This window comes from Nelumbo lutea, chromosome 7 (genome assembly GCF_056320005.1).
Source record: "Nelumbo lutea isolate HS-2025 chromosome 7, American lotus-T2T, whole genome shotgun sequence".
Lineage (NCBI taxonomy): Eukaryota > Viridiplantae > Streptophyta > Magnoliopsida > Proteales > Nelumbonaceae > Nelumbo > Nelumbo lutea.
In genome coordinates, this window is record NC_142690.1 from 7,907,185 (window position 1) to 7,931,733 (window position 24,549).

Genomic DNA, 24,549 nt, shown 5'->3' on the forward strand with positions numbered 1-24,549 from the left:
CCGGCAGTTTGGTTTCCATCAGAGAGAGTGCATTCCCGATCATTACCCTTTGTCCGACAAAGTGGCTGATTCTGTCACTATGATCACCCACTCAGATGAATTCTCAAACTGTCTAACATACTCAACCTCTGCACTTGACCTTTCCATAATCGCTTGCTTCTTACTCTTCCAGGAGATCAAGTTTCCACCTACAAAGGTACACACTCCTGATGTAGACCCCCCTCCTATCATCTAAGCATCTTGCCCAGTCTGCATCTGTATAGGATTCTAGCTTCAGATTGTCATGATTTGAGAAAAGAATGCCTCTATCAGGGTGCTTTTTCAGATATGCAAGTATTCTCTCAATAGCTTTCCTGTGCTGAACCAAGGTGCATGCATATACCGACTCACAACATTGACAAAATAAGAAATGTCTAGTCGTGCCATGAACAAATATAGTAGTTGGCCCACTATTCTTTAATATCTCCCCACATCTTTTACCAATTCACCATCCACACCATTAATTCTGTGATTTGGATCAATAGGAGTGTTTGTTGGTTTGGTCCCTAGTTTCCCAATCTCCCGCAGTAGGTCAAGTACATACTTTCTCTATGAGATGAAGATCCCATGCTTGGATTTTGCAACTTCAATCCCCAAGAAGTATTTGAGCTCACCAAGATCTTTGATCTTAAATTCTTGCTGCAATGATTTTTTGAGATCATCAATCTCCTCCAGATCATTTCCTGTAACCACTATATCATCCACATACACAATCAGAATTGATACCAGAGCATCTCTCCTCTTTACAAGGAGGGTGTGATTAGACTGGGTTTGTGTTTATCCAAAACAGATAAGTGCCCCTCTGAACCTGTCAAACCAAGCCTAAGGTGGCTGTTTCAGTCCATATAGAGATTTTCTGAGTTTGCACGCCTTTCTTTTACCAACATTTTCATAAAAGCCTACTAGAATGTCCATGTATACCTCCTAAAAATCACCATTGAGGAAAGCATTTTTGACATCAAGCTGAAACAAAGGCCATGAATAGGTGGCTGCTAGATAGAAAAGAATACGAACTGAACTTTTCTTAGCTACCGGTGCAAAGGTTTCCAGATAATCAACACCATATGTCTAAGTATACCCTTTCGCTACCAACCTTGCCTTGTACTTTTCTATCTTGCCATCAGCCCTATGCTTCACTATGAATACCCATCCACATCCGTCTGTCTCCTTATCCCAAGTTTGGTTTTTAACCAAGGCTTCCATCTCTTCTTTCATGGTTGTTTTCCACTTAGGTTTGGAGAGGGCCTCAGTAACATTCCTAGGTATAGACACAGAATCCAGAAAAGAAAGGAAAGCACGGTATGAGGGTGATAAGGCACTGTAAGAAAGATGGTGTGAAATGCAATGGGCTGTACACTTTCTCTTCCCTTTACGAAGTGCAATTGCAACATCAAGATCAGTGGGATCAATTGCAACAGTGGTGTTAGGTACAAGAACATTATCATTAGAAAACATAACATGCTCAGGCTTAAGAGGAATACCTGGAACTGTATCTGTTGAATTTTAGAGTTTCAGAAGGACTGATAGATAGTGGTGTGGATTGAGGATGTGTGGAGTCAACCATCGTTTGTCGGCGCTGATATTTCTGTAAGGCTGTTCGTAGTGGCTCAGGTAATGAAACTGGCTGAATCGATGGAGGTGTTGGCTGAACTGATGATGGAGGTGCTGGCTTAACCGATGATGGAACTGATGGATGCACCAAAGAAACAGGAAGAGGAACAAAATGTAACAATGATTTAAAAGGCGTGCCTAGGCGCACAAGCGAGGTGCATTTTGGGGTATGCGCCTCGCCCAGGTCCTAGGCACACCTCTTTCAAAAGGGGTGCGCCTGATGCGCCTTGCGCCTCAGCCCAAGCGTGCGCCTTTTTAAAATTTTACACCTCGAGGGGCGTGCTACAAAGGTGACTCGTAGAATCAAGAATGCAGTATGTTTTACATCACATTAACTACTTGAAGCAATGCAATTAAGGAAAAAAAGAGATTGTGGGTTTTACATACTTGAAAATGCTTTATATGTTTGCTTTTATTTTTAAATTTTCATTTGAATACACTTTACATGTTATGTTTATGTATTTTTTTTTTAGACAATAGGTTTTTTAAATAATTTATTTTAAAACTTAAGTTTATATTTTTATTAACATTATTTTTAATATTTTTGCTTTTTTTTTAAAAAGAAATTGGAATTTTCTGGAATTTTTTGATCTTTTATTTGATTTTTTAGCTATTCTTTTGTAATTTTGTGCCTTTCTTAAAAAGGCGTGCGCCTTGCCTTGCGCCTCAGGCGCAAATTGGCTCTTGGGTCATAACAGCCAAGAAAGCAGTACAAAGACAACTATGCCCTTATAGGGCAGCAAAACATGTAACAACATAAATAAGGCTAAAAAACATAACAAAGTTTGGACTCACATAACTACTGTGGTCCCCACCTCCTATCTAACAACTAACATAAAACATCTACTCAGAAAAACACCATAAAACTGATTAATCTTCAACACTGAACAAGCGTCATACTTGACAAACTTGAGGAATTGATGGCGAAAGCTATGGGTTGCTTTCCAAGGTGTTGCCAAAGTAGTCCAACGTGATACAGCCATTGTTTTCAAGTTGCCAAGGCGAGGCTAGGCGATAGGGCGATAGATTGTTTTGGGCAAATTTCTTAAACTACCCTTATGCTTTAGCTAATTGACTAATTCTACCCTTACTACTTACATATTGTCTTAAAATACCCCTACAATTTTTGACAATTGTCTAAAACCTCTCCTACCGTTAACTCTGTCATAAATCATTTACATGTGACAACACGTGACTGATATATTTTTCAAAACTCCCTAAAATACCCTTTTGTTATAGAAAATTCAGGGCACTGAGATTGGGAGGAGCTCTACTTTCTCCAAATTCATTAGCTGAGTTCTAAATGAACCCAGTTCTTTGCTTTGGTAGTGCGGTATTAGATCAAAGGTTTTGGAAACTTCTTGATCCTCTGATCGAATGCCTTGTTAGCCACCTTTGGACAACCGAACACAATTGCTACTATAGGCATCGACAACATGTTATCAACAACATCGAAAGCACTCAGGATGGCATGTGCCAAGGTTATTACTTGTTAGTGTTAGACTTAGCTCCTTACCTTTGTATTTCTCCACTAGTTTTTTTATCTCGGTTAGTAATTGAACTCTGGCACTGAATTTAGTGAAGGGGGATTTTGGGTTGTCAAAGGTGTAGATAGTGTACCAACCCTTTATGACCTTTGGTGTCCTATTCTCCTCCTTCTCCTCGTCACTAGTGTTGTCGCTACGATTGTTATGAACTCTGCCAACAAGATCAAGTTATATGTAGCATTACTTTTTTTATAGTGTGAGAAAGCTATAAAAAATGACAGAGAAGATGAGCAAATCATTACTTAGATGGTGTGGGGGTTGTCACTAGATTTGTGGTTATGCCTTTGGTTCGATCCAAGGCTAGGAAAACATTCCTAGCCATGGTCCTTAGAGATGCCCTCCCGGCTTCACTCAATGTTGCTAGTAAGTGAAACCTAAAATGGATATGCTTTATTCAGGATGTTGTTTATCGGTATCTTACTCTCACCTGTAAACTATAATTTTAAAGGTTTAAATGTATAAATTAAGTACAATAAAGTTTTTTTTATCTACATAAAAGATTAAATAACCAGGGTTTCAACCTTGGAAGTGGCAAAGTGCAGACAAGGTCTTAGATGCAGTAGAAGTTGTAGAAAAACAAGCTCTCTTTGCCACTTCACATGCCGCAACCAGAATGGTCTCCCAAAGGTAAATAGCTAAAACAACTTAACCAATACTTGAGATTTGGTGCCGCCTCCCATGAAGGACGGTGATACTTTGAACTACAGTGTGCCTTTCCCTAAACAATTGAAATATTTGGGTTTGCTGGATTTCTTTTTAAAGTGATATTTGTGTTTTATTGGGTCTTCTTCTACCTAAACGGGGGCTATCGATTGGATGGAGTGAGAGATTACAATTCTTCAAATTTTTTATCAGATGGGTTTTATTTTGAAAGTTTGAGGAATAGTGGAGGGCAAATTAGACCTTTCATTTTTTTCGTTAGCACTTAACGGTGATGTCAATTGTCAGAAAGCTTAAGGGTACTTTATGACAATATCTTAACAGTAAGGGTAGAGTTAGTCGATTAGCTAAACCATAAGAGTAGTTTAGAAATTTGCCTTTTTTAAGTAAAAACCACATATCCTAGGGTAGTTCTCTAGGTTCCATAACCATCTTTCCTTAATAATTATCTATATTTTTCATAAGAAAAATATAAACTTCATGTAAATCGAGAAAATCAACATATTTATGAGAAGAAAAAGAAGAAAGAAAAAAAAAATTCAAAAAGCATATCCTAGAGCAGTTAGCAATGTTTGTGTTGATTAAATCCTAACAAATAAGAAAATAATAAAAAGAAATTAGTTTATAAACACGAAAATGAATATTTTTGTTTAATAATGTCTTTTATAATTATAATCTCAAAAAAATAATAATATAAATGTATTATACAAGATAGTACACAAAATTGCGTGGCGACTTGGCAAGGTGAGCCTCCAAGGGTGGCTGCCTTGTTGCCTAGGTGTCGCCTTAACAACTATGGATACACCAACATCCTAGCCATTCTCAAATCACATTCCAATACCTAAACCACTTTTCTTACTTCTACATACAATCTCTCATTTGATTAGGTGGTGTCTTCTAGCCTAACTTGGCTCCCAAAGGAAGTCCCTCATGATTTTCTTTAATTTCTTTTCTTCCTTTGGTGTAATTCTAGAGATAGAGAGAAAGTAAATTGGTAGGTTAGTCAAGACTGATCTTATTAGGGTAATCCTACCTTTTAAGGAAATATAGTTTCTCTTCCAAGTAGCCAGCCTCCTTTCACATCTCTCTGAAATTGGGTTCTAGAATTTGCCAGTGATAGGACACTTTAAGGACTCGGTTACCGCACGTAAGGCATTCCCCTCCAAATTAATCCTTGCTAGACAACTCTTGTCTAAGTTTGTTTTAAAATTTGATATCCTTTCAAACTTCTTGATGAATTCTTTTAAATTCCTCACCCTCCTAGTATCTTCCCCTTCACAAAAAATTATGATATCATCTACATTTTGAAGGTGAGTAATTGGAACATTGTTTCTCCCCACTCTCCAACCCCTAATCTCTTTTTTTTTTTTTTTTATCAATAACCCCTAATTTCATCTTCCCTGTCAGCCTTAGAGAGGAGTCTACTAAAAACATCCGCTAGTAAAATAGTGACAAGACCGAATACAACCAAACACCTAATTGCACCATCTCTCCCCAAATCCACGCTTTTGCATCACCTCTATTAAAAAGTTCTAGTCCACCAGATCATAAGCCTTTTCGAAGTTCAATTTGCAAACAAATCATTCTCTCCTAGATCTCTTCATTTCCTCTACACATTCATTGGCTATTAGGATTTGATCAATTATTTGTCTCCCTTGAACAAAAGCTCCTTGAAACTGGCTGATGAGGGATGGAAGTATTGCTTTAATCATCAATAACAGAACTTTAGCAATTATTTTATAGATACTAGTCACCAAACTAATGGGTCGGAAATCCTTGGGTTGGCTAGCATCAGATGTTTTCGGAATTAGACCCAAGAAATTTGCATCAACTTCGGGGCTCACAATATGTGTGTTTTAGAATTCCTTAAAGACTTCCAATAGCTCATCTTTCACTACTTCCCACCAATCTTGATAGAAAGCCATTGTAAATCCACGATTAACAATATTATTAAGATTTTTGCATAAAAGGATTCAGACATAAGATTCAAATGGGAACCCTTTGGGTTCATGATTAAAATCATGAATTGTATCGTAAATCATAAGATTTTAATAACATTGCTCCCACTCTCATGTTGGTCATACTCTTTTGGTGATGACTAGTTTGAAATGCAACAACTAAAGCAATTTTTGTTCTTTGAATTTGAAATTAAGGATCTTGGTGGACTCAAATATTTCCTTGGAATTGAGATTGCAAGATCTAGGAAGGGTGTATTCATATCCCATAGGAAGTATGTTTTAGATCTGCTGGAAGAGATAGGTCAACTTGGTCCTAAGTCTGTAGACACTTCTGTCGATCCAATCCACAAAATCAATGGGGCTGATGGTGATGTCCTCCCAAACAAGGGTATGTGCCGACATCTAGATTGAATGCTGCTCTACCTTTGCTTTACTCATTGTGACATACCCTATTCTATATGGTCCTAATGGTCATCTCATGATAGAGGCTTATGCTAATGACAATTGGGCTAGATCCACACCTAGATCCTGTACATTTGTTGCAAGAAATATTGTTTCTTGGAGAAACAAAAAGCAATTTCTTGTTGGAAGATCTAGTGCTGAAGTTGAATATAGATCAATGGCGCATGACGGAAATTGAAATTGTTTTTGATCATCCAAACTATTTTGTGACAGCTAGGCTGCCATCAACATTGCAAACAATCTGGTTCAGCATGATTGCACAAAGCATATAGAAGTTGATTGGCATTTCATTTGTGAAAGAGTGATTAGTGGAGATATGTGTTTACCTTTTCTGAAATCATGTGATCAACTTGCATATTGTTTGACTACAGGCCAAGCCAAATCTAGGTTGAAAGAAAATCTTATGCCTAGCTTGAGGGGGAGTCTTGTGTGAATTGTTTGTTAGTTTGAGGGCACTCTTGTCCTTTTTTTTGTTTCTTGTTATTAAGGGCTTAAATATAATTTGAATGCATAAATATAAATTCTAAGAAAAGTGGCACATCTCCTAACTTTTGTTTTTGGCTCCAAATTCTTCTCTTCGAAATTTTTCCTTTCCTCCTCATCCTCTCTTTTCTTCTTTCTTTCTACCCTTTCCCTTGCAAACTTTCTCTATCTTGTGTGAAGACCAGTGTTTTAAAAGGCGTGGAAGGCGTACGCGACAGGTGAGGCGCCCCCAAAATGCCCTGAGGCGTATGCTAGGGGCATTGACACCTCTTACTCGTATGCCTCAGGTGCAAGAGGCGTACGCCTCATGCACTTTTTTCATGAGGCATGCTAGAGGCGTACGCCTCATGCGCCTTATGCACATCTTATATAAAAAGACAAAAAAAAAAAGAAAAAAGAAAAAAGAAAAAAGGAAAGGAAAGGAAAAGAAAGGGAAGGGAAAGAATCAAAGAAAAAGAAAGAGAAGAAAAAAAGAGAAGGAAAGGGAAGGGAAGAAAAGATAAGGGGGAAAAAAGTGGTTTGCCCCCTACCCCTTCAGTTGGGGGCTTCGCCCCCCAGACCCCCCACCCCCTTTTCGACAAGACCCCCCTTTCAACTAATGTTATGCATCTTTATTCTTCTTAATATAAAAGATTTTTATTAAAAATAAATAAAAAAATGAGATCCCCCTTTCCTCTTCATCCTCCTCCTAAGCCCCCTCTTCTTAAGGAGGCTTACACCTCCTTGTGTTCTAAACTACGCCTCATGCCTCTAGGTAGTGGAACGCCTCGCGTCATGCCTCTGCATTTTAGAACATTGGTGAAGACTGAAAACTGGGGTTAAGTCTATTTGTTGGGTGATGATTCTTTTTTTTCCTTTGCATCACTGTTCAATTTCTTTTGATGATTATAAAAGTTTGTTTTACTAGTTAAAAAATCTGCATGGGCTGGCAAGGTGCCAACCAACTGGTTGGTAAGGTCTCCTTCTAGTCGTAGCGGAGACTTAGGATTGAATCCTGCCTGCTCCCGGGGGGGGGTGTTATGGGCTACTCCTGTTGTGTAGCCCTTCGAAAGATATCAAAAAAGGAATTACAAGACATTAAAAAAATCTGCATGGGCTGAAGTTAATGTTCCTGCAATCTCTCCTAAATGACTCCTAAAGACTGATACACTGAAGAATTTTGGATTACCCAAATCACAGCCACCAATAGACTCACATCAATGATCCATCCAATTAGAATCTATAAATCCCTCTCTAATAATAGAAGTTAAAGGTCCAACAATATGCATTTATTTAACCATTTTAGCATAGCAAGATTTTCTTCTTTAACCAGTTCTCTATTCCTGCATTTTTACACTATTAGAGGGAATAACTTCCTTTATCTTTTTGTAAATGATTGAGGGTTTCTCGCTCTCTTTACATTAATAGAATTTTTTTTACACATGCTCCTTTCAAAAGATTTTATCTTTGTGTAACTAAGATAAGAGGGGTAGGGGAGGTCTATGCATATTTTGAAGAGTAATGAAAATGAAGAGAAAGAACCACTAGATCCAGAAACTAGACCTTGCCATCATTTCTTATTAAGGATTAATAATACCTTCTTTATGGAACTGATAATGAAGCTAGCTCTTTGGTTTTATTATCTATAGGGCTTATCATTTGGTTACCTGATTCTACATGCTAATGTATCTCACTGAAGATTTCCATTTATATCCATGTATGATATGTTTGCTTTTGTTATTTTCAGTTAAAAAGGCATCACTTCGACATGATCTGCAGAGTTATTCTCATGGTTTTTGGGGCCTGCTACCTTCCTTTTGTCGTTATCCTACTGATATTGATCAGGAATTTGAAACTTTAGCCAAACTCTTCATAGCATTCCTCAAGAAAGATGCCTCCTATATTCATGAAAATATAGCCACTGCATTGCAGGTAGGGATCTACTTGAATCAATGTAAGTAAAAGTTTCTTTTACAATTATAATGGACACATCCCATAAAAAAACAATTATAATGGCCATAGTTGTTTTTTTAGTTGTGCGAGGCAAGATCTTATTTGTTATTTTCTGGACTCCGCAGGAACTTGTTAACCAAAACAGGAATATCTTAAAATCTAGTAAGGATGCTACCAAGTTTGTGAAAGAGCCAACTGATTATCATGTAAAAGATTCTTCTGCAGAATCTAGGACTATACCATCTCACTACTCAAAGAAAATTGCAAGAAGAAACATCAAGGTTATTTCATCATGTTCTGTGGACTTGCTTGAGGCCCTTACTGATGTATTCTTTATTTCACCTCCAGAGAAGCGGACTTATTTGAAGGTTCACAGTCTATTTCTAATTTGTTTCTTGTTATTTACACATCTACTTGACACATCTATTTCTTATTTGTGTCTGAACAAACTCTAATGTTACTTTTCCTAATTCTATGAAAGCTAATTTAATTTAAGGCACCAGAAATTACCAAAAATAGTAAATCGCGAGTTTACTATAAATTATAAATAGTGATTATAGATATTACTATTAAGTCTGAAATTCACCATAAATAGTAATTTAAAAGTAATAGTAAATTTCTGGAAAACTTAAAACCCTATTCTTGAGATACCTACAAATTCAATGGAATTGCATCTTAAGTAGTCCCACTTCTTGTTTTTGTCAATTCCTCACATATGAAATTCCTTCAAGATGAGAATGAGGCCAGAAGACTCTTTTAGGTCATTTCTTCCTCTTCAGATCTCTTAACTTGTTTTTTGGATTTCCAAAGACACTCAAATTGACCTAACCAATTAGAAGCTGCAACCTGTGATCTAAAAAAGAAAAAGAGAAAGGGAAAAACTACAAGCTGTACCGTCAGATACCAGCAATGCTTTTGTGAGCTAATATTTGGGATTCTTGCCTTATCCCCATATAGTTGGGATGATAAGGCATGGTAACTTTTATAATTAAATTTTAAAATCATAGCATTACATATTAGACATTCCATAGCTGGAATGCTGATCCCAAAAACAGATCCAGTGACAATACAGTGCAGAAAAGTTCACTCCTGTTTGGTCCTTGTTTGGCTAAAGCATCAGCCAGGCCATTTGCTGTTCTTCTAACCCCTGTGAAGTTTGCTTCAATTTCCTTTGTAAGACTCCAAACTTATCTCATAGCTTGCCTGTGATTCCAGATTCCCAAATTTCCAGCTTTCATCCAGTCTATTTACTAACCTTGAATCCTCTTCCACTTCAATCTGGAGCAGTCCTATCTGTTTAGCCAGCCTCAGTCCTTGCAGCAAAGCTAATACCTTTGCTTTTAATGAATCACTCAATCCCATAGGCTCCAAAAAAGGAGCCAATATTTTTTCTTCCTCATCTCTAAGGGCTCCTACACCCTAAGGTCCTGGGTTACCAAATGAGCTGCCCTCGAAGTTCAACTTTGTTCTTTGTTGTGTAGAAACTGCCCAACTCTCTTGAGACTGGATCTTGAAAATCATCCACCAAGAGCTCCTTCAACAGCTCAGCTGATTTTACCCAGTGCAGTACCTTAATAGTGATACAATCAATCAATTCCTTGAAAGATCCTAATATTTTTCTCCTTCCATACTACCCATCAGACCACATCTCTTGTGGCTCTCCACAACATCTGACCCCTTTTTTTGGTTGCCTGATGAAGCTTGCTTCAAAAAGGCCTGCCACATAAGACCACTACTTTTGTAGTACATCACAGGTATTGGATTGGTATTATTGTAAATAATATTACTCTCTGCATTGATAATGGTTTTCAGTTATCTATAAAAAAGTCATCTCAATGAATCGAGAAAGTAATAGAGATCCGTGTGGGAGGTAGATATGGAACTTTTGTTGAAGGTAGGTAAATTCTTGATAATATCATGATAGCAACTTAACATGTGGACTGAGGACTTAGAGATGGCTAGCTTGGTCTTATTTACAACATAGAACTTTAAAAGGCTTATGACTGTATTGGATTAATGCGCGACGCCTCCTTGGTGAGAAGTTGGGCAGGATGGACTTAGTGGCTATATGGAGGTGATGGATGTATGGATACTTTTATTTTACCTTGTTATCTATCTTAAAGTTTTGTGGGCTGTGGCTAGGGAGCTGTCATTGCCCCTCTCTTGTCTGTTTTGGTGGTAGAAGTACCCATCAGGATGATGGTAGGAATTGACTAATTGAATGATTCTAGTTTGGAAGATAGGAAAGTAATCTAAGCTAGTTGATTATGCATGTATATTAGTTCTTTAATCCTAGATTGGACTTTGGGTTTGAAGATAGTTGATGGTTCGGCTAGTTTGCTGGGAAAAACATGCTTTATTGATGGTATTGTAGAGAGCATATATTTCTGTATTGAATTTTATTCCTATGGATATCCCTATTTTACTCAGTTTGTTTTTTCTTTTTATTAACAAAATCTACTATCCTATCAAGTATCAATTGAAAAGGTTAATACTATCATATCGTTTAAACTCTTCAAAATATCTACAGTTTCAAGGCCATAGATATTAGGTAATTTTTCCCTTTATTCTGGATCTGTTGTGAATATTTCTGAGGGCCAAAAACCAACCATTCTTTGGGGAATCTTTTTTCTTTTTCCATGCTCTGAGATGTCCTTCTAGAAGTTAAATCATGTACAGTCATAATTGTTTTCTTTACTCATTCAGGAGGCTATGAGATGCATGGCTTCTATTGCTGAGACTTCTAAGGTGAAGAAACTTTTCACATCGTCATTAGAGAGGTTCCAGCTTATAAATGGTATTGGTGATAATGCAAATTTGGAGAGTCGTAATGGTATTGCTGATACAAAACAAGGAGGGGATTCGAAGTGTGTGGAGGAAGAAGTTGCAAAGAGGTAAAATGAATCTGGTTTGATGTTATTTGCAATTGTTGAGTTTCCTTATTTCCTTTATCCTAATGTTATTTCATTTATGAATATTTTTGTAGTTTTTTCCTGTTAATTCATTGGTGGTTTCTTTTTCTTGTGACACTATCATTTTACTTCATTGGTGGTTCCTTAATTGGATTAATTGCCCAAGTCAACCCACTGGTTGGGAACATTTAGATCACATATTGATGATGAGAGTCTCCAGTAAATTACCATTAACCTAAACTGTGAGTTTGGGGCCAAAACGCAAAAACACACCCAATGACACATACATAAATTGATTTTATGCAATAATAAATTGTCCGACTGCTCTCACCTGCACTCAGATCCAATTAGGTACATAGCAAAGTTCCATATTATCCACATGCTTCTCAAAGACTTCCTATGAAAGTGGCTTTGTTAATGGGTCTGTCATATTATCCGTTGACGCTACCTTCCTTACCTCTATGTCTCCCTAATAATGTAGGATTTCCGATCGGTGTGCTTTGACTTTGAGTAGGCTCGAGGCTCCTTGGCTTGAGCAATCACCCCAATGTTGTCACACAACAAAGGGATGGGAGATGCAACGGAAGAAACAACTGCAAACTCTTGAACAAATTTCTTTATCCATATAGCTTCCTTGGCAACTTCACTTGCGACAATGTACTCCACTTCAATTATGGAATTTGCCATCAACTATTTGCTGCTCTTCCAACTAACTACACCATATCTCAACATAAAGATAAACCTTGATGAAGACTTTCTATTTACTAATGTTGTTCTTTCTTTCATCTTGATAAAATATATTTTTAAAAGGCAATTAAAACTGTAAAATTATTTTTATGTAGCGATTAAGAATTTGAAACCCTATCATGGACTTGTTTGGGCTTGCCTCAGGGGGCTTGGTACAATTGTACAAAGGTGGCTCATAAAATCAGGAATGCAAAATGTTTTACATCACATTAGCTATTTGAAGTAATGCAATTAGGAAAAAGAGATTGAGGGTTCTACATGCTTGAATATGTTTTATATATTTGATTTTATTTTTAAATTTTCATTTGAATATGTTTTACATGTTATGTTTATGTATTTTAATTTTAGATAATAGGTTTTTTAAACATTTATAATAGTTTTTTTTTTATTTTTTGGCATTTTTTTGTATTTTTTATCCTTGCTTCAAAAAGGCACACACCTCGCCTTGTGCCTCATGCTTTTAAAACTCTGCTGGTGTAATATCTTATGAAATTACCCTCCCTTGGAGTCTCATGAGTTGTGTTTCTAGCTAGGGTTGATTTTGGCTGCTTTATGTATCTTATTGTGCAAGAAAATATAAGAACCACTTTGTTTATGGTATTTTTCTCTTCTTGACCAACTGTTCTATTTCTTTTGGATGTTAAGAATCTTATCAAGCTCTTTGAAGCCCGTGAGAATAAATGGTTTAATATCCTAATGTTGTGGAATAATGCACATTTATTGGTGGAATAATTCACATTTTATTGGTTGCCTCTTGCTACAAGCTATGATGCCTGGATGCCATTACATGCCTGGCATACCTGTGTCAGGTATGATACTGGATGGATGCCATTAGATGTACTCAATAGAATTGACAGTTCTATAGTATGTAAAATTTTATGCTTAACAAGTCATCCTATAAAAGATCTGCACATGATAGAATTTAATTAAACTTTGCAAGATATGAGTCTTCAGAAATGATATTAAGCTTCAAAATTTGATATACATACATGATATAATCATATAGTATAGGATGCCATACCTGTATCCGTGTCCAGGAATCGGGATTTTAAGAAATTGAGAGTTGTTTCCTCATTTTCTTTACCCGTATCTGTATCTGGTCATCATAGGCTACATGTAGGTAAAAGTAAAATGATAAATTACATAGTAACTTATTTACTGGAACAGGTTGATTGTGGTAGAGTTTGCATGCTCTCTTATTGAAGGAGCCAATGAAGACCTCATTGATATAATCTTTAACCACATTAAGCCAGTTTTACAGGTATGATGTTGATTTGATATGTTCTCTTGTATGATATTACCGAAAGTTAATATTTGTTTCTAATAGTCATATATGGTTAAAATAATTTCTCTGTGTTTCTTTTTTAGGCATCTAATGGAATTGGTCTCTCGGAAGCATACTACACTTTGAGCCGAATTTTTGAGGTCTGTATAACCATTTTGCGTTCATGTATCTATATGCAGATAACTGTGAACTAATTGTTTCTGTGGTATTGTGCAGGAACATACTTGGTTTTATACATCACGGTGTGATCAACTTTTGGAACTACTTCTTGATCTTAAGTCACCGATTGATGTCATGTCTCTAAGAAATCGATTTGCTTGTTTTCACTTTTTGTTAATTCATATGTTAAAGGTCAGAACTCAGAATCCCCCTGTTTTCTATTGTTAACTTGAAGCCTTATCACTAATGAAAAAGAATGGTAACAGATGAATGTGCCAGGCATCCTTATTTAAATGATAGGTAGTTTAAGCTAGGGGTGAGCAAAAAAAAAACCCAAAAAACTGAACCGACTGAAACCAAACCGAAAAATCGGTTAACCGAACCGGTCAGTTTGGTTTTGGTTCGATATTCTTAAAAAAACTGACAGTTTTGGTTAACCATTTAAAAAAAAACCGCCGGTTAACCGAACCGACTGATATATACAGTATTTTATATTTGTATAATATTATATATTATATATTTTACATTTTTTTGAAAATCGAATTGAAAGGTTCGAAGAGAAAGGCTGAAAGTCTCAGACTGCCAGTTTCTCAGTTTCTTCAAAAATCGAAACTTTCAGCCTTTCTCTACTAGCTGGACCTACTCATGCGTCATATCTTTATCAAACAGAGAAGACAAAAAGGAGAAAACAAGAAAAAAGAGAAAAGAAGCCTCCCCATCTCCACAATCAAAAGCTCTGGTTGAGGTTTGATCTTTAATTCATGCCATGTAATAATAAAGGTTCACCATGGATGAGCTTCTGCTCTCCAATAAGAAAGTATTGCCTGAGGAGTCTAGCACAGCACCACTGACCAGGGATTTCATCTCCTCTGCTGGGCTTGATCTTGGTTCATCCTTGTGTCAACCTCCGACCCATATTCTCAATACAGAGGCCATAGTTCCTATTCTCCCACCACAGACCACTCGAGCAAAGGCCAACAGTTCTTCCTTTGTCAATCTCATAGCCAACTTGGGTAGAAGGAAGGAGCTTAAGTGTAAGTCCCATTCGGCCCCTTCCTTATTAGCAGATCAAAATGATGTTCCCTCCAGTTCTGTGGAGCAGTGCCCCGCCCCCCGATCGATCCCTTCTATTGTTCGTCAAGCCTTCATCGGTGTAGTCTTGTATATCATGGCTGGTGTTTCCATTTATATGGTGAGAACTGGAAGTTTCACTGGTCATTCTACAGTCAGATTAGTAGATGCATTGTACTTCTCTGTAGTGACTCTCTGCACCGTAGGATATGGAGACATTGTGCCTGATACTACTTTCACCAAGCTATTTACCTGTGCATTCATCCTAGTTAGTCTTGGCTTTCTGTTTTGTCTCTTTGAAGTTCGAAACCTAAACCTTCTCTTCTCTCAGTTCTCTGTTTTAGATTTTTTTTTGTATTTTAAATGCATAAAAAACTGAAACCTTCTCTTCTCTCGGTCCACTGGTTAACCAGTTGCATCGGTTTGGTTTCGGTTAGGGTATTTAAAAAACCGATCAGGTCGGTTCGGTTTGAAAAAATACCCCACGGTTCGGTTAACCAAACCGTGAGCACCCCTGGTTTAAGCTACCTAAACCCTGATTTTTTCATACCGAACTGTGAGCACCCCTAGTCTAAGCTACCTAAACCCTGATTTTGTCATAAATTGTGCACTTCATTCTATCCCCATGGGGGTAATTCCCCAATGCAAATTGTTTCTGTACACCCCCTGTTTAGCCAATTCATCTATTAGGCTATTGGCTGATCTTTGTGTGAATATAAAAGTTGTTCTTTCCCTAGCCATTCTCAGAGAACATTGCTTTTGAACCCTCTCTGTCCTTCTAGTACACTTCACTTTTTTTATTGTTTTTCTTTTATCAGCACAATTCATCACTTACTCAAAAAAAGAAAAAAAGGTCCAGAGATCATAGCCTTAATGTCTCCATGGCTATTCCTGGAAACACCACCAATCCTTTAGGGGCCTGGGTTTCCCAAAGATAATATCTGATGCTCTTAGTTGATGAAGAATACACCAGAATCTGTTAACCCCTAAATATTGTCATCTATATCCAATGAGTAAAAAAGCTTAAACTTTTTTGCCCTATGTACCACTTCACAATAGTGCTTTCTATCAAGCCATTTTTCAGATTGTCCACAAGATAGCTATTTGAGAATCCCCTTGTTCTTCATATTATATCCATGAAGGCAATGCTATGGTCTTCTTTCTTTTTTTGATCATTAGCCTTGAATTGTATTAAGAAAAAGGGAAAAACTTCAGTATCCAAAGAGGATAAAGAGAAGACATTTCAGTCAGCTCAAAGCTGTCAAAGATCATTTGTCTTCTCTATGCTACTTTGATGGCATGTTGAACATGGTCTTGAATTCCAATGCAAGGCATTTCCTTTCACCCATGGTTCAAAGTATTGATACACCCGTGTATTGGCAGAGGCGTATTGGTACTAAAAACCATGTATATTTATATTTTTTTTAGTTTTGTTTTTCAAAAATTGGTTTTCTGGGGATGTTTTTTAAGTTTATTTTTTATTAAAAAAAGGGGTTCCTTGGTATAGCACTTGCTTCTCACTGAACAGCAGTTTATGAGAAGAAATCAAATATACATATATTGCATTCTTGAATTATTTCCTCCTTCTCTAATGCTTTGTTAGGCTTTAAGTTGATAATTTATGGTAATTTTTCCATGAGTGCTTTTTCTGAACAAATTTCTTTTTGTTTCAATCTTTCCAACTTTGTCATCAGTTGAACACATAACTAATTTTTAGTTTATATAATTGTCAATCCTTAGATTTTATATCACATTTATCACTTCATGTACTATTAATAGTTCACCGCAAATGTTGTAAGTTGTCTTCAATGGTTTGTTAATTTTGTCAGATTTGGATAGGAGTAGGACCAGGCAGGCCTGTTATGTCCAGGAAAATGGCAGTCTGAAATGGTTTTTTGAATGCCTATTCTTTGAAGTGTTGACTTGGTCAAAGTTACTCTGAATATGTATTAGTAGGAGTTGGTGTTATACTGTATGATATTAATATTTTAAGTTTAATGTGATGTACATTAGCTTTAAATGATCTTAGTTTTATAGCTGATTAACTTCCCTTTCTCTTTGAAATCTTTTCTATGCTTTGTGCAGAGTGATTTGGAGGAGGAGAAGAGTGCAAAGGTTTTTCTTATTCTCAATGAGATCATACTCAGACTAAAGGATGTAAGAACTTTTTAAGGGTTTGCTTTAAAATGGTATCCTATTTGATTTAATTTTGCTCATTGATAAGTTTGTTTTAAGACATTGTTTTTTGTCTATTTATCTCTCCTTGACTAGAAGAAGAAAAATTAAAAGAGGTTATACTCTGTTCCAATTATTTGTTTCGATTATTAGGATTCTGTTTGGTGCTTTCTTGGATCTTTCTATTTATTTACATTTGACTAAGGATATTAGATTTCAATAACTTAGGAAAATTTTATTGAAACCAGTAGAAGATCAAGATTGTAATCAGTCTTGAATCCTAATAGGTTTTAGGTTTACAAAACAGGAGAAAAGTGAGAGAAAGGAGAAGGAATAGAAGAGAAGCAAGAGAACACAAGGGGTTGAAAGGAGGGACAGATTCTAACAGATCTGCCGCCGCCACTCTCTTATTATTTATAGGTTATGTTTAGTACATAATGGAAAGGACACATCTGCCCTTAGTACTTACATGATAAATAAAGTAAATAAAAACTGAAATAAATAACAACTGAATTAACAAACTGACACTACTATAACTGAAACAAATAACTACACATGCTGTCCTACGAACACAGTGGGGACCACTGCAGTGGGGCCCACATCAGTGTTCTCTACACTCTCCCTCAAGTTGGGAGTAGATATCTATCATTCCCAACTTGGATAGGTCTGTCTCTAACTTCTTCCTTGGTACAGCCTTGGTGAGGATATCTGCGAGCTGCATATTAGATGTGATATACGGAAGACACACTTCTTGTGATGTGACCCTCTCTCACATAAAATGTCGATCAATGTTTAGTTCTGTCATACAGCACTGGGTTGTGGGCTATATTAATAGCTGTCTGATTATCACATTACAGCATTAAGGGCTTTTCATAGTCAATACCCAACTCTTCAAGTAGTGATCTCAGCCATAAGATTTCAGCCACTCCGTTAGCCATTGACCTGTATTCTGCTTCGGCACTGGAGCGGGAAACAACACTCTGCTTCTTACTCCTCCAAGAGACAATGTTACCTCCCACAAGGGCACAATATCCAGAGGTAGACCTTCTGTCATCAACACTCCCAGCCCAATCGACATCTGTATAGACTTCCACCCTCATGTGATTATTGTTCTTGAGCAATATACCTCTACCCGGGCATCTCTTCAAGTATGCTAATATTCTCTCTGCCGCAAGAAGATGAGAAGTTCTAGGGGAGTGCATGTACTGGCTAACAACACTAGCTGCATAGCTGATATCTAGCCGAGTGAGGCAAAGATATAGGAGCTTTCCAACCAACCGTTGGAACATAACTTTGTCTTCAAGAGGCTCCCCGCCCTCTACACTAATCTTGTGATTTTGTTCGATGGATGTATCAGCCGGCTTAACACCCAACTTTCCAGTTTCCACCAACTGATCTAGAACATATTTTCTTTGAGAGATAAAAATCCTCTACTTGGATCTAGCAACCTCAATACCCAAAAAATACCGTAGTGCACCAAGATCTTTCACCTCAAACTCTTGATGAAGGAGTTGTTTGAGGGACTCAATCTCATGGCTGTCATTTCTTGTCACCATAATATCATCAACATATACTGCATAGTGCTAGAGAGGACTCCACCCTCTTGATGAATAGTGTATGATCTGACTGGGCCTGTACATAGCCAAACTTCCCAAGGGCTAATCTGAACCTATCAAACTAGGCTCTAGGTGACTGTTTCAGACCATATACTGCCTTGTTCAGTCGGCAAACCTTCTTACCTATCTTTGTATCATAGAATCTAAGAGGCAACTGCATGTAGACCTCTTCCTGTAAGTCTCCATTCAGAAAGGCATTTTTAACATTCATCTGAAACAAGGGCCAATAATGATTTGTTGCAAGGGATAACAGAACTCGAATGGTGGTCATTTTGGCTATTGGGGCAAAAGTCTCCAAGTAGTCTATACCATAAGTCTGAGTGAACCCCTTTGCAACCAGCCGGGTTTTATACCTTTCAATAGAGCCATCAGCATTATGCTTCACAGTGAACACCCATCTGCATCCCACTGGTTTCTTTCCTTTTGGTGGGTCAACCAGTGCCCAAGTATTATTCTTCAAGAAGGCATCCATTTCGACTTGCATTGCTTCTTTCCATTTTGGAACTGATAAGGCTTCTTGCACTGTTCTTGGGATAGGGACATCGGCAATGGAATTGAGATAGGACCGGTAAGATGGAGATAAACGATCATAGGATAAGAACTGTGAGATGCTGTGAGCTGTAGAAGTGGTGCAATGTTGTTTCCCTTTGCGAATGGCAATAGGGAGATCAAGGTCATCCATAAGAGGGGAAGTGGCAACAGTGGGAGGTGTCTCAGTAGGCTCTGGATCTAGAACTGGCCGGGACTGCCAATGACTAGGATCAACCTGCCTGCATCGCATGTGATAGACTCTCAACTCCGGCTCCCTCTGACCCCCCTCACCACTACAGCCTTCATTACCTAGTGGAATAGGTAAAGGAACAACCCCACTTCCACCAGCCCCACTTCCACTCTCACTGCTCTCCCCCTGAGGAAAGAAACTCAAAACAGCCCCACTCTCACTGCTCTCCCCTTGAGGAGAAACCCTAGGATAATAGGGTGTCTCCTCAAAGAAGGTGACATCCATGGAGGCAAACCTTTTCCCTAAAACCGGATCATAGTAGCAATAACCCTTTTGAATTTGTGCATAACCGAGGAAAATGCATTTGGAGGCCTTAGGTTCAAACTTGGAATGATGAGGCCCAAGAAGTTGAACGAAATAGGTACAACCAAAGGTTTTAAGGGGAACAATGAACAACTTCTCGTTTGGGTATAGAAGGGAAAAAGGGGTTTTCATATCAAGAACCCGGGAAGGAACTCGATTAATGAGATAAACTGCCGTGAGGATAGCATCACCCCAGAAGCGAATAGGTACATTGGAGGTAAACATAATGCTTCTAGCCACCTCCAAGATATGCCTATTCTTCCTTTCGGCAACGCCGTTTTGTTGTGGTGTATAAGGCCAAGTGCTCTGGTGAATAACTCCATGGCTAAGAAGGTAGGAGGTCAATGGCTGAGCAAAGTATTCCTTTGCATTATCAGATCTAAGGACTTAGATTTTGGCCCCAAACTGAGTGAGAATCATCTGATGGAAGTTTTGGGTCAGAGCAAGAACCTCATCCCGAGAACGCATAAGATAGACCCAAGAAAAGCGGGTTTGGTCATCAACAAACAGTAGAAAATATCTGTACCCACCCATAGAAGAGATATGATATGGCCCCCAAACATCAGTATGCACAATATCAAAAGAGGAATTACTCCTTTTATTACTTAAAGAATAAGAGGTTCTACAATGTTTGGCAAACTCACAACTCTCACACCTCAACGTTGATAACTCAACAGACTCAAATAAAGCAGGAAACAGACTCTTCAAAGATTTAAAAGACCAATGACTTAATCGGTTATTCCAAAGCATAACTGAACTCACAGACTGGGAAACAAAAGACTTCTTTCTTATCCACTGACTCCTCCCGACGAGAACTCTCTCCAAGCAGATAGATCCCGTTCATCTCACGCCCAGTCCCAATCACCTTCCTCGTTTCCAAATCCTCAAAAACACATCAGTCGGGGAAAAAGGTTACTGAACAGTTCATGTGTTTGGTAATACTACTAACTAAAAGCAGGTTAGTATCAAGCTTAGGAAGATGCAAGACAGAAGATAAAGAGATAGTATCCGAGAGCTTGATGTCCCCCTTGCCCGAAATGGGAACAAGAGAGCCATCAGCAATGGATACTCTATCTCGGCCAGAGGGCAAGTGATAAGAGGTGAACAATGATGGCAAGCTAGTCATATGGTCAGATGCACCTGGATCTATTACCTAGCAGTGGTCAGTATTACCTGGAGCTGAAGCATGGTAAGCTGAGGCTCGAGTACCTGAATGTGCAAATGCAGATGTGGCAAGAGCTAATGGTTACTAAGATGGCTGAGCTGAACTCCCAACTTCCTTTTTCAACTGAATGAGGGCAGCCCGAACAGCAGCTAAAGTCTCTAGGGATGTGCCTGATGAGGATGTTGAATCAGTGTTCACGACCACATCAGCATTACCCTTCTTATTTCTTAGTTTTGCTGGGACCAAGTGAGGATGTAGCTTCCAACAAGTATCTTTTGTGTGCTTGGGTTTCTTGTAATGTTCACATACCAGATCCCGTTTATCTTCCTTCTTCCGGTCCCTTTCTGGATCACCCCCTGGCTTAGGTTTAATAGCTGCCAAGGCTGGGAAAGAGGGCTGAGGCTGCATCATAACTTTCCTCCTGGTCTCTTCACTATGCACCGGGGAGTATATTTGAGAAAGGGTCACACTATCCCTTGTCAATATCTGTTGTCGCACAATGTCATATTCTGGATTCAAACCAGCCAGAAACTCAAATACCCTATTCGTCTTGACTTGCTTTCTGTGAGTCTGTGCATCTTTGAGACTCTCCCACTCAAGGGTCTCTAGATGGTCAATCTCATGCCACAAGGATTTCAAGGTAGAGAAATAGATAGAAACTGGCTTCTCTCCTTGTTTAAGGCTGTTCACCTCACACTTCAATTCATAGGCTCTGGCAACATTAAGGGGTTGGGAATAGGTTTCTTTCACAACATCCCATATCTCTTTGCCCACAAGTAATTTCGGCTGATATGTGGCTGCATAGAATTACACAACCATGCCATAACCAAATAGTTCTCTTGAATCCACTTGGTGTATGTTGGGTCCTCCTTGGAAGGTTCTTTCACATCTCCCAAGAGGTAACCCAGTTTTCCCCTTCCTCCAATAGCCATCATGGCTGATTGAGCCCACTTTAAGTAATTTGACCCATCAAATCTCATAGTTGTAATCTGAAACTCGGTTTCAGATACACTACCATAACTGTTGTTTCCAAAACTATTTCTCCCTGACCCTTAAACTCCATCTTTGATCAAGAATCAGTGGCTACAAACTGGCAGAGCCACTAAACCAGAAAATAGAGTAAAACAAGCAGGTCTGAAATCTGATATGAAACACAAATCTGATCTGAAACCAACCCAAATCTGATCTGAAATCAATCGCCTATCACAGTATATGCAAGAAATCAACTCAAATCTGATCTGAAATCAATCGGCATGCACAGTACCAGGCAGCCTATCAATCTGAGATGCTATTTTCTGAAATCACTACTGTGGGGCCCACTGCTGCAAGAGCAAAATTAGGGTTTCAACTGTAGGTCTGAAGTAAGTGCTCAGCTGCACTCTCCAAGCAGTCCACACAAGTGGGACTTGTCGTAGGGCAATATGAAACCCTAAAAACTAATCACCTTTGAAGAGGGGGGTTCGGCCCAACAGTCAAACCCTAGAAACAAACTTAAACACAGTTCGACAAGCCAAACCCTAGAACAAACTTGAGCACAGTTTGGCCCCTCTTTCTAGATAGGTCCAACCTATATCGACTGATTGCAGTCTCTGAAACTCAGTAAAAAAACTTGCTTATGTACTTCGGTTTACTGTCTTCTAGGGTTACCTGAACCCTAACCTTCGCTGCCTCTCCTTCTAGATAGGTCCAACCTATCTCGAATGATTACAGTCTCTGAAACTCAATAATTAAAAAAACAAAAAAAACTTATGGATTTCGGTTTACTGCCTTCCAAGGTTACCTGAACCCTAACCTTCGTTGTTGCTTCTTGATTACCAGCTCTCTGCAAGTCGCGACAAGTCTTCAACTGCTGCGAACCTCTTCTGGTAATCTCCAAGATTCAGCCACCGAATACTTCTTCATAAGCTTCCAGCCCTAGCTAGTCCTCATGTGGTCGGCTGGACTAGACACACATGAGAAGCCCTAGATAGGCTCTGATACCAAGTAGAAGATCAAGACTGTAATCAGTCTTGAATCCTAATAGGTTTTAGGTTTACAAAACAGAAGAAAAGTGAGAGAAAGGAAAAGGAATAGAAGAGAAGCAGGAGAACACAAGGGGTTGAAAGGAGGGACAGATTCTAACAGATCTGCCGCCGCCACTCTCTTATTATTTATAGGTTATGTTTAGTACATAATGGAAAGGACACATCTGCCCTTAGTACTTACATGATAAATAAAGTAAATAAAAACTGAAATAAATAACAACTGAATTAACAAACTGACACTACTATAACTGAAACAAATAACTACACATGCTGTCCTACGAACACAGTGGGGACCACTGCAGTGGGGCCCACATCCAGTGTTCTCTACAAAACCCTATATTTGGAAAGACTATAATACATATGACCTTAGGATCTTTAATGAGGTTCGCTGTTATCAGTCCTAAGATCCTTATTGAGGTGAGATCTCTTTCATTAGTGGCTTCCTTGTGATTATGGCACTGTTCGTTGTTAAGGTTGTTGGCACCATCTTGCCCTGTCATTTGTCTCGATTGAGATTATTGGGGGGAGGGGGGATGGTGTTCAGGCTATGGTGGAAGATGTTTCAGTACTTCTGGTGGTGAAGTTTTCTTTTGTGGGAAATGGTTATTGTTTGAACTTGGTGAAACATCCATAGAGTTTACAGGTTCTTGAAGAGAATCCAAATGTTGGGCTCGTGGTTAGGTAGGGGATGTTACTGACTTTCCTACTGTTGTGCCCCTTGAGACACCCTTTTTTGAGAGTGTTGAGGTGGTGGTTTGTGTCATGCTTTTGGGGTCAAGCTCCTTTTTTTTTATTTTTTATTTTATTTTAATGACAGACCTTGCGGTACTTTTCCCCTTTAGATGAGGTGAAGATGATGAAAAGGTTCTAATTGATGAAGCTTGCCAAATGGGTAAGTTGCTTTTGTTGGAAAACATCACGCAACATGAGGTATTGAGGTGCGACTGTGCATGTGGGAAAGCTGCCTGGGTTGTTGTACCCTTGTACTTGTTGCATCATGGTGACACTTCTGCTGGTATTATATTTAGGAAGCTAAAAGAAAAGGCTCATTAATTTGGATAGGCAAGGGCAGGTTATTGGTTGAGAGATGGAGACAGAGGAGGTGAACAAGACGATTCAAAAGCTGTTTTTCTAGAATTTACTGGAGCTATTGTACTGAGTGGAAGCCTGGAAGGAGCCTCAGATATCTACAGAGAGGCATCAAAGCTGGGATAAAACCAGCAAACACCAAGAAATAACAAGCAAAGATACTGGAGGGAGAGGCAGACAAATGGGAAAAAAATACAAATTGCTGAATGCCATTTATTGGTGAAGTTGGAAAGTTAGGGGTAGTTTGTGCTGGCATTGCTGTTGATTTTTTTTGTGTCTTGGATCATCTTGTAATCTGGGGTCTTCTAGGGGTATTGTCCTTTATATTAAGTTAGTCAGACCTCGGTGATCTTCTGTAAAGTGACAGTCGTGTACTTTGGGTTATTCTGGTTTGGTTCTTGTTTTCTTCTCCTTTCTTTCTCCAATAATTGTTGCTGCATTTTTTTTTTTTGATAGATAAATGAAGGTGCAAAGAAAAGGGAGAGCTGCAAGGTGCAAACTCTCACAAGTAACATGTTCAAATTACAACT

At 38.4% G+C, this 24,549-nt stretch overlaps 1 protein-coding gene across 2 annotated transcripts in view; it reads left to right on the forward strand.

The window, feature by feature from the left end:
* The window catches only part of LOC148844907 (ARM repeat superfamily protein), a 107,143-nt gene that overhangs the window by 57,980 nt on the left and 24,614 nt on the right, over positions 1 to 24,549 (forward strand). For both annotated transcript variants that reach the window (XM_088954448.1, XM_088954449.1), the window contains exons 6-12: positions 8,487 to 8,671; positions 8,818 to 9,060; positions 11,399 to 11,586; positions 13,519 to 13,612; positions 13,720 to 13,776; positions 13,853 to 13,987; positions 16,952 to 17,023. In XM_088954448.1, coding sequence (XP_088810574.1) covers positions 8,487 to 8,671; positions 8,818 to 9,060; positions 11,399 to 11,586; positions 13,519 to 13,612; positions 13,720 to 13,776; positions 13,853 to 13,987; positions 16,952 to 17,023 — 974 coding nt within the window. The remainder of the gene's footprint in view (positions 1 to 8,486; positions 8,672 to 8,817; positions 9,061 to 11,398; positions 11,587 to 13,518; positions 13,613 to 13,719; positions 13,777 to 13,852; positions 13,988 to 16,951; positions 17,024 to 24,549) is intronic.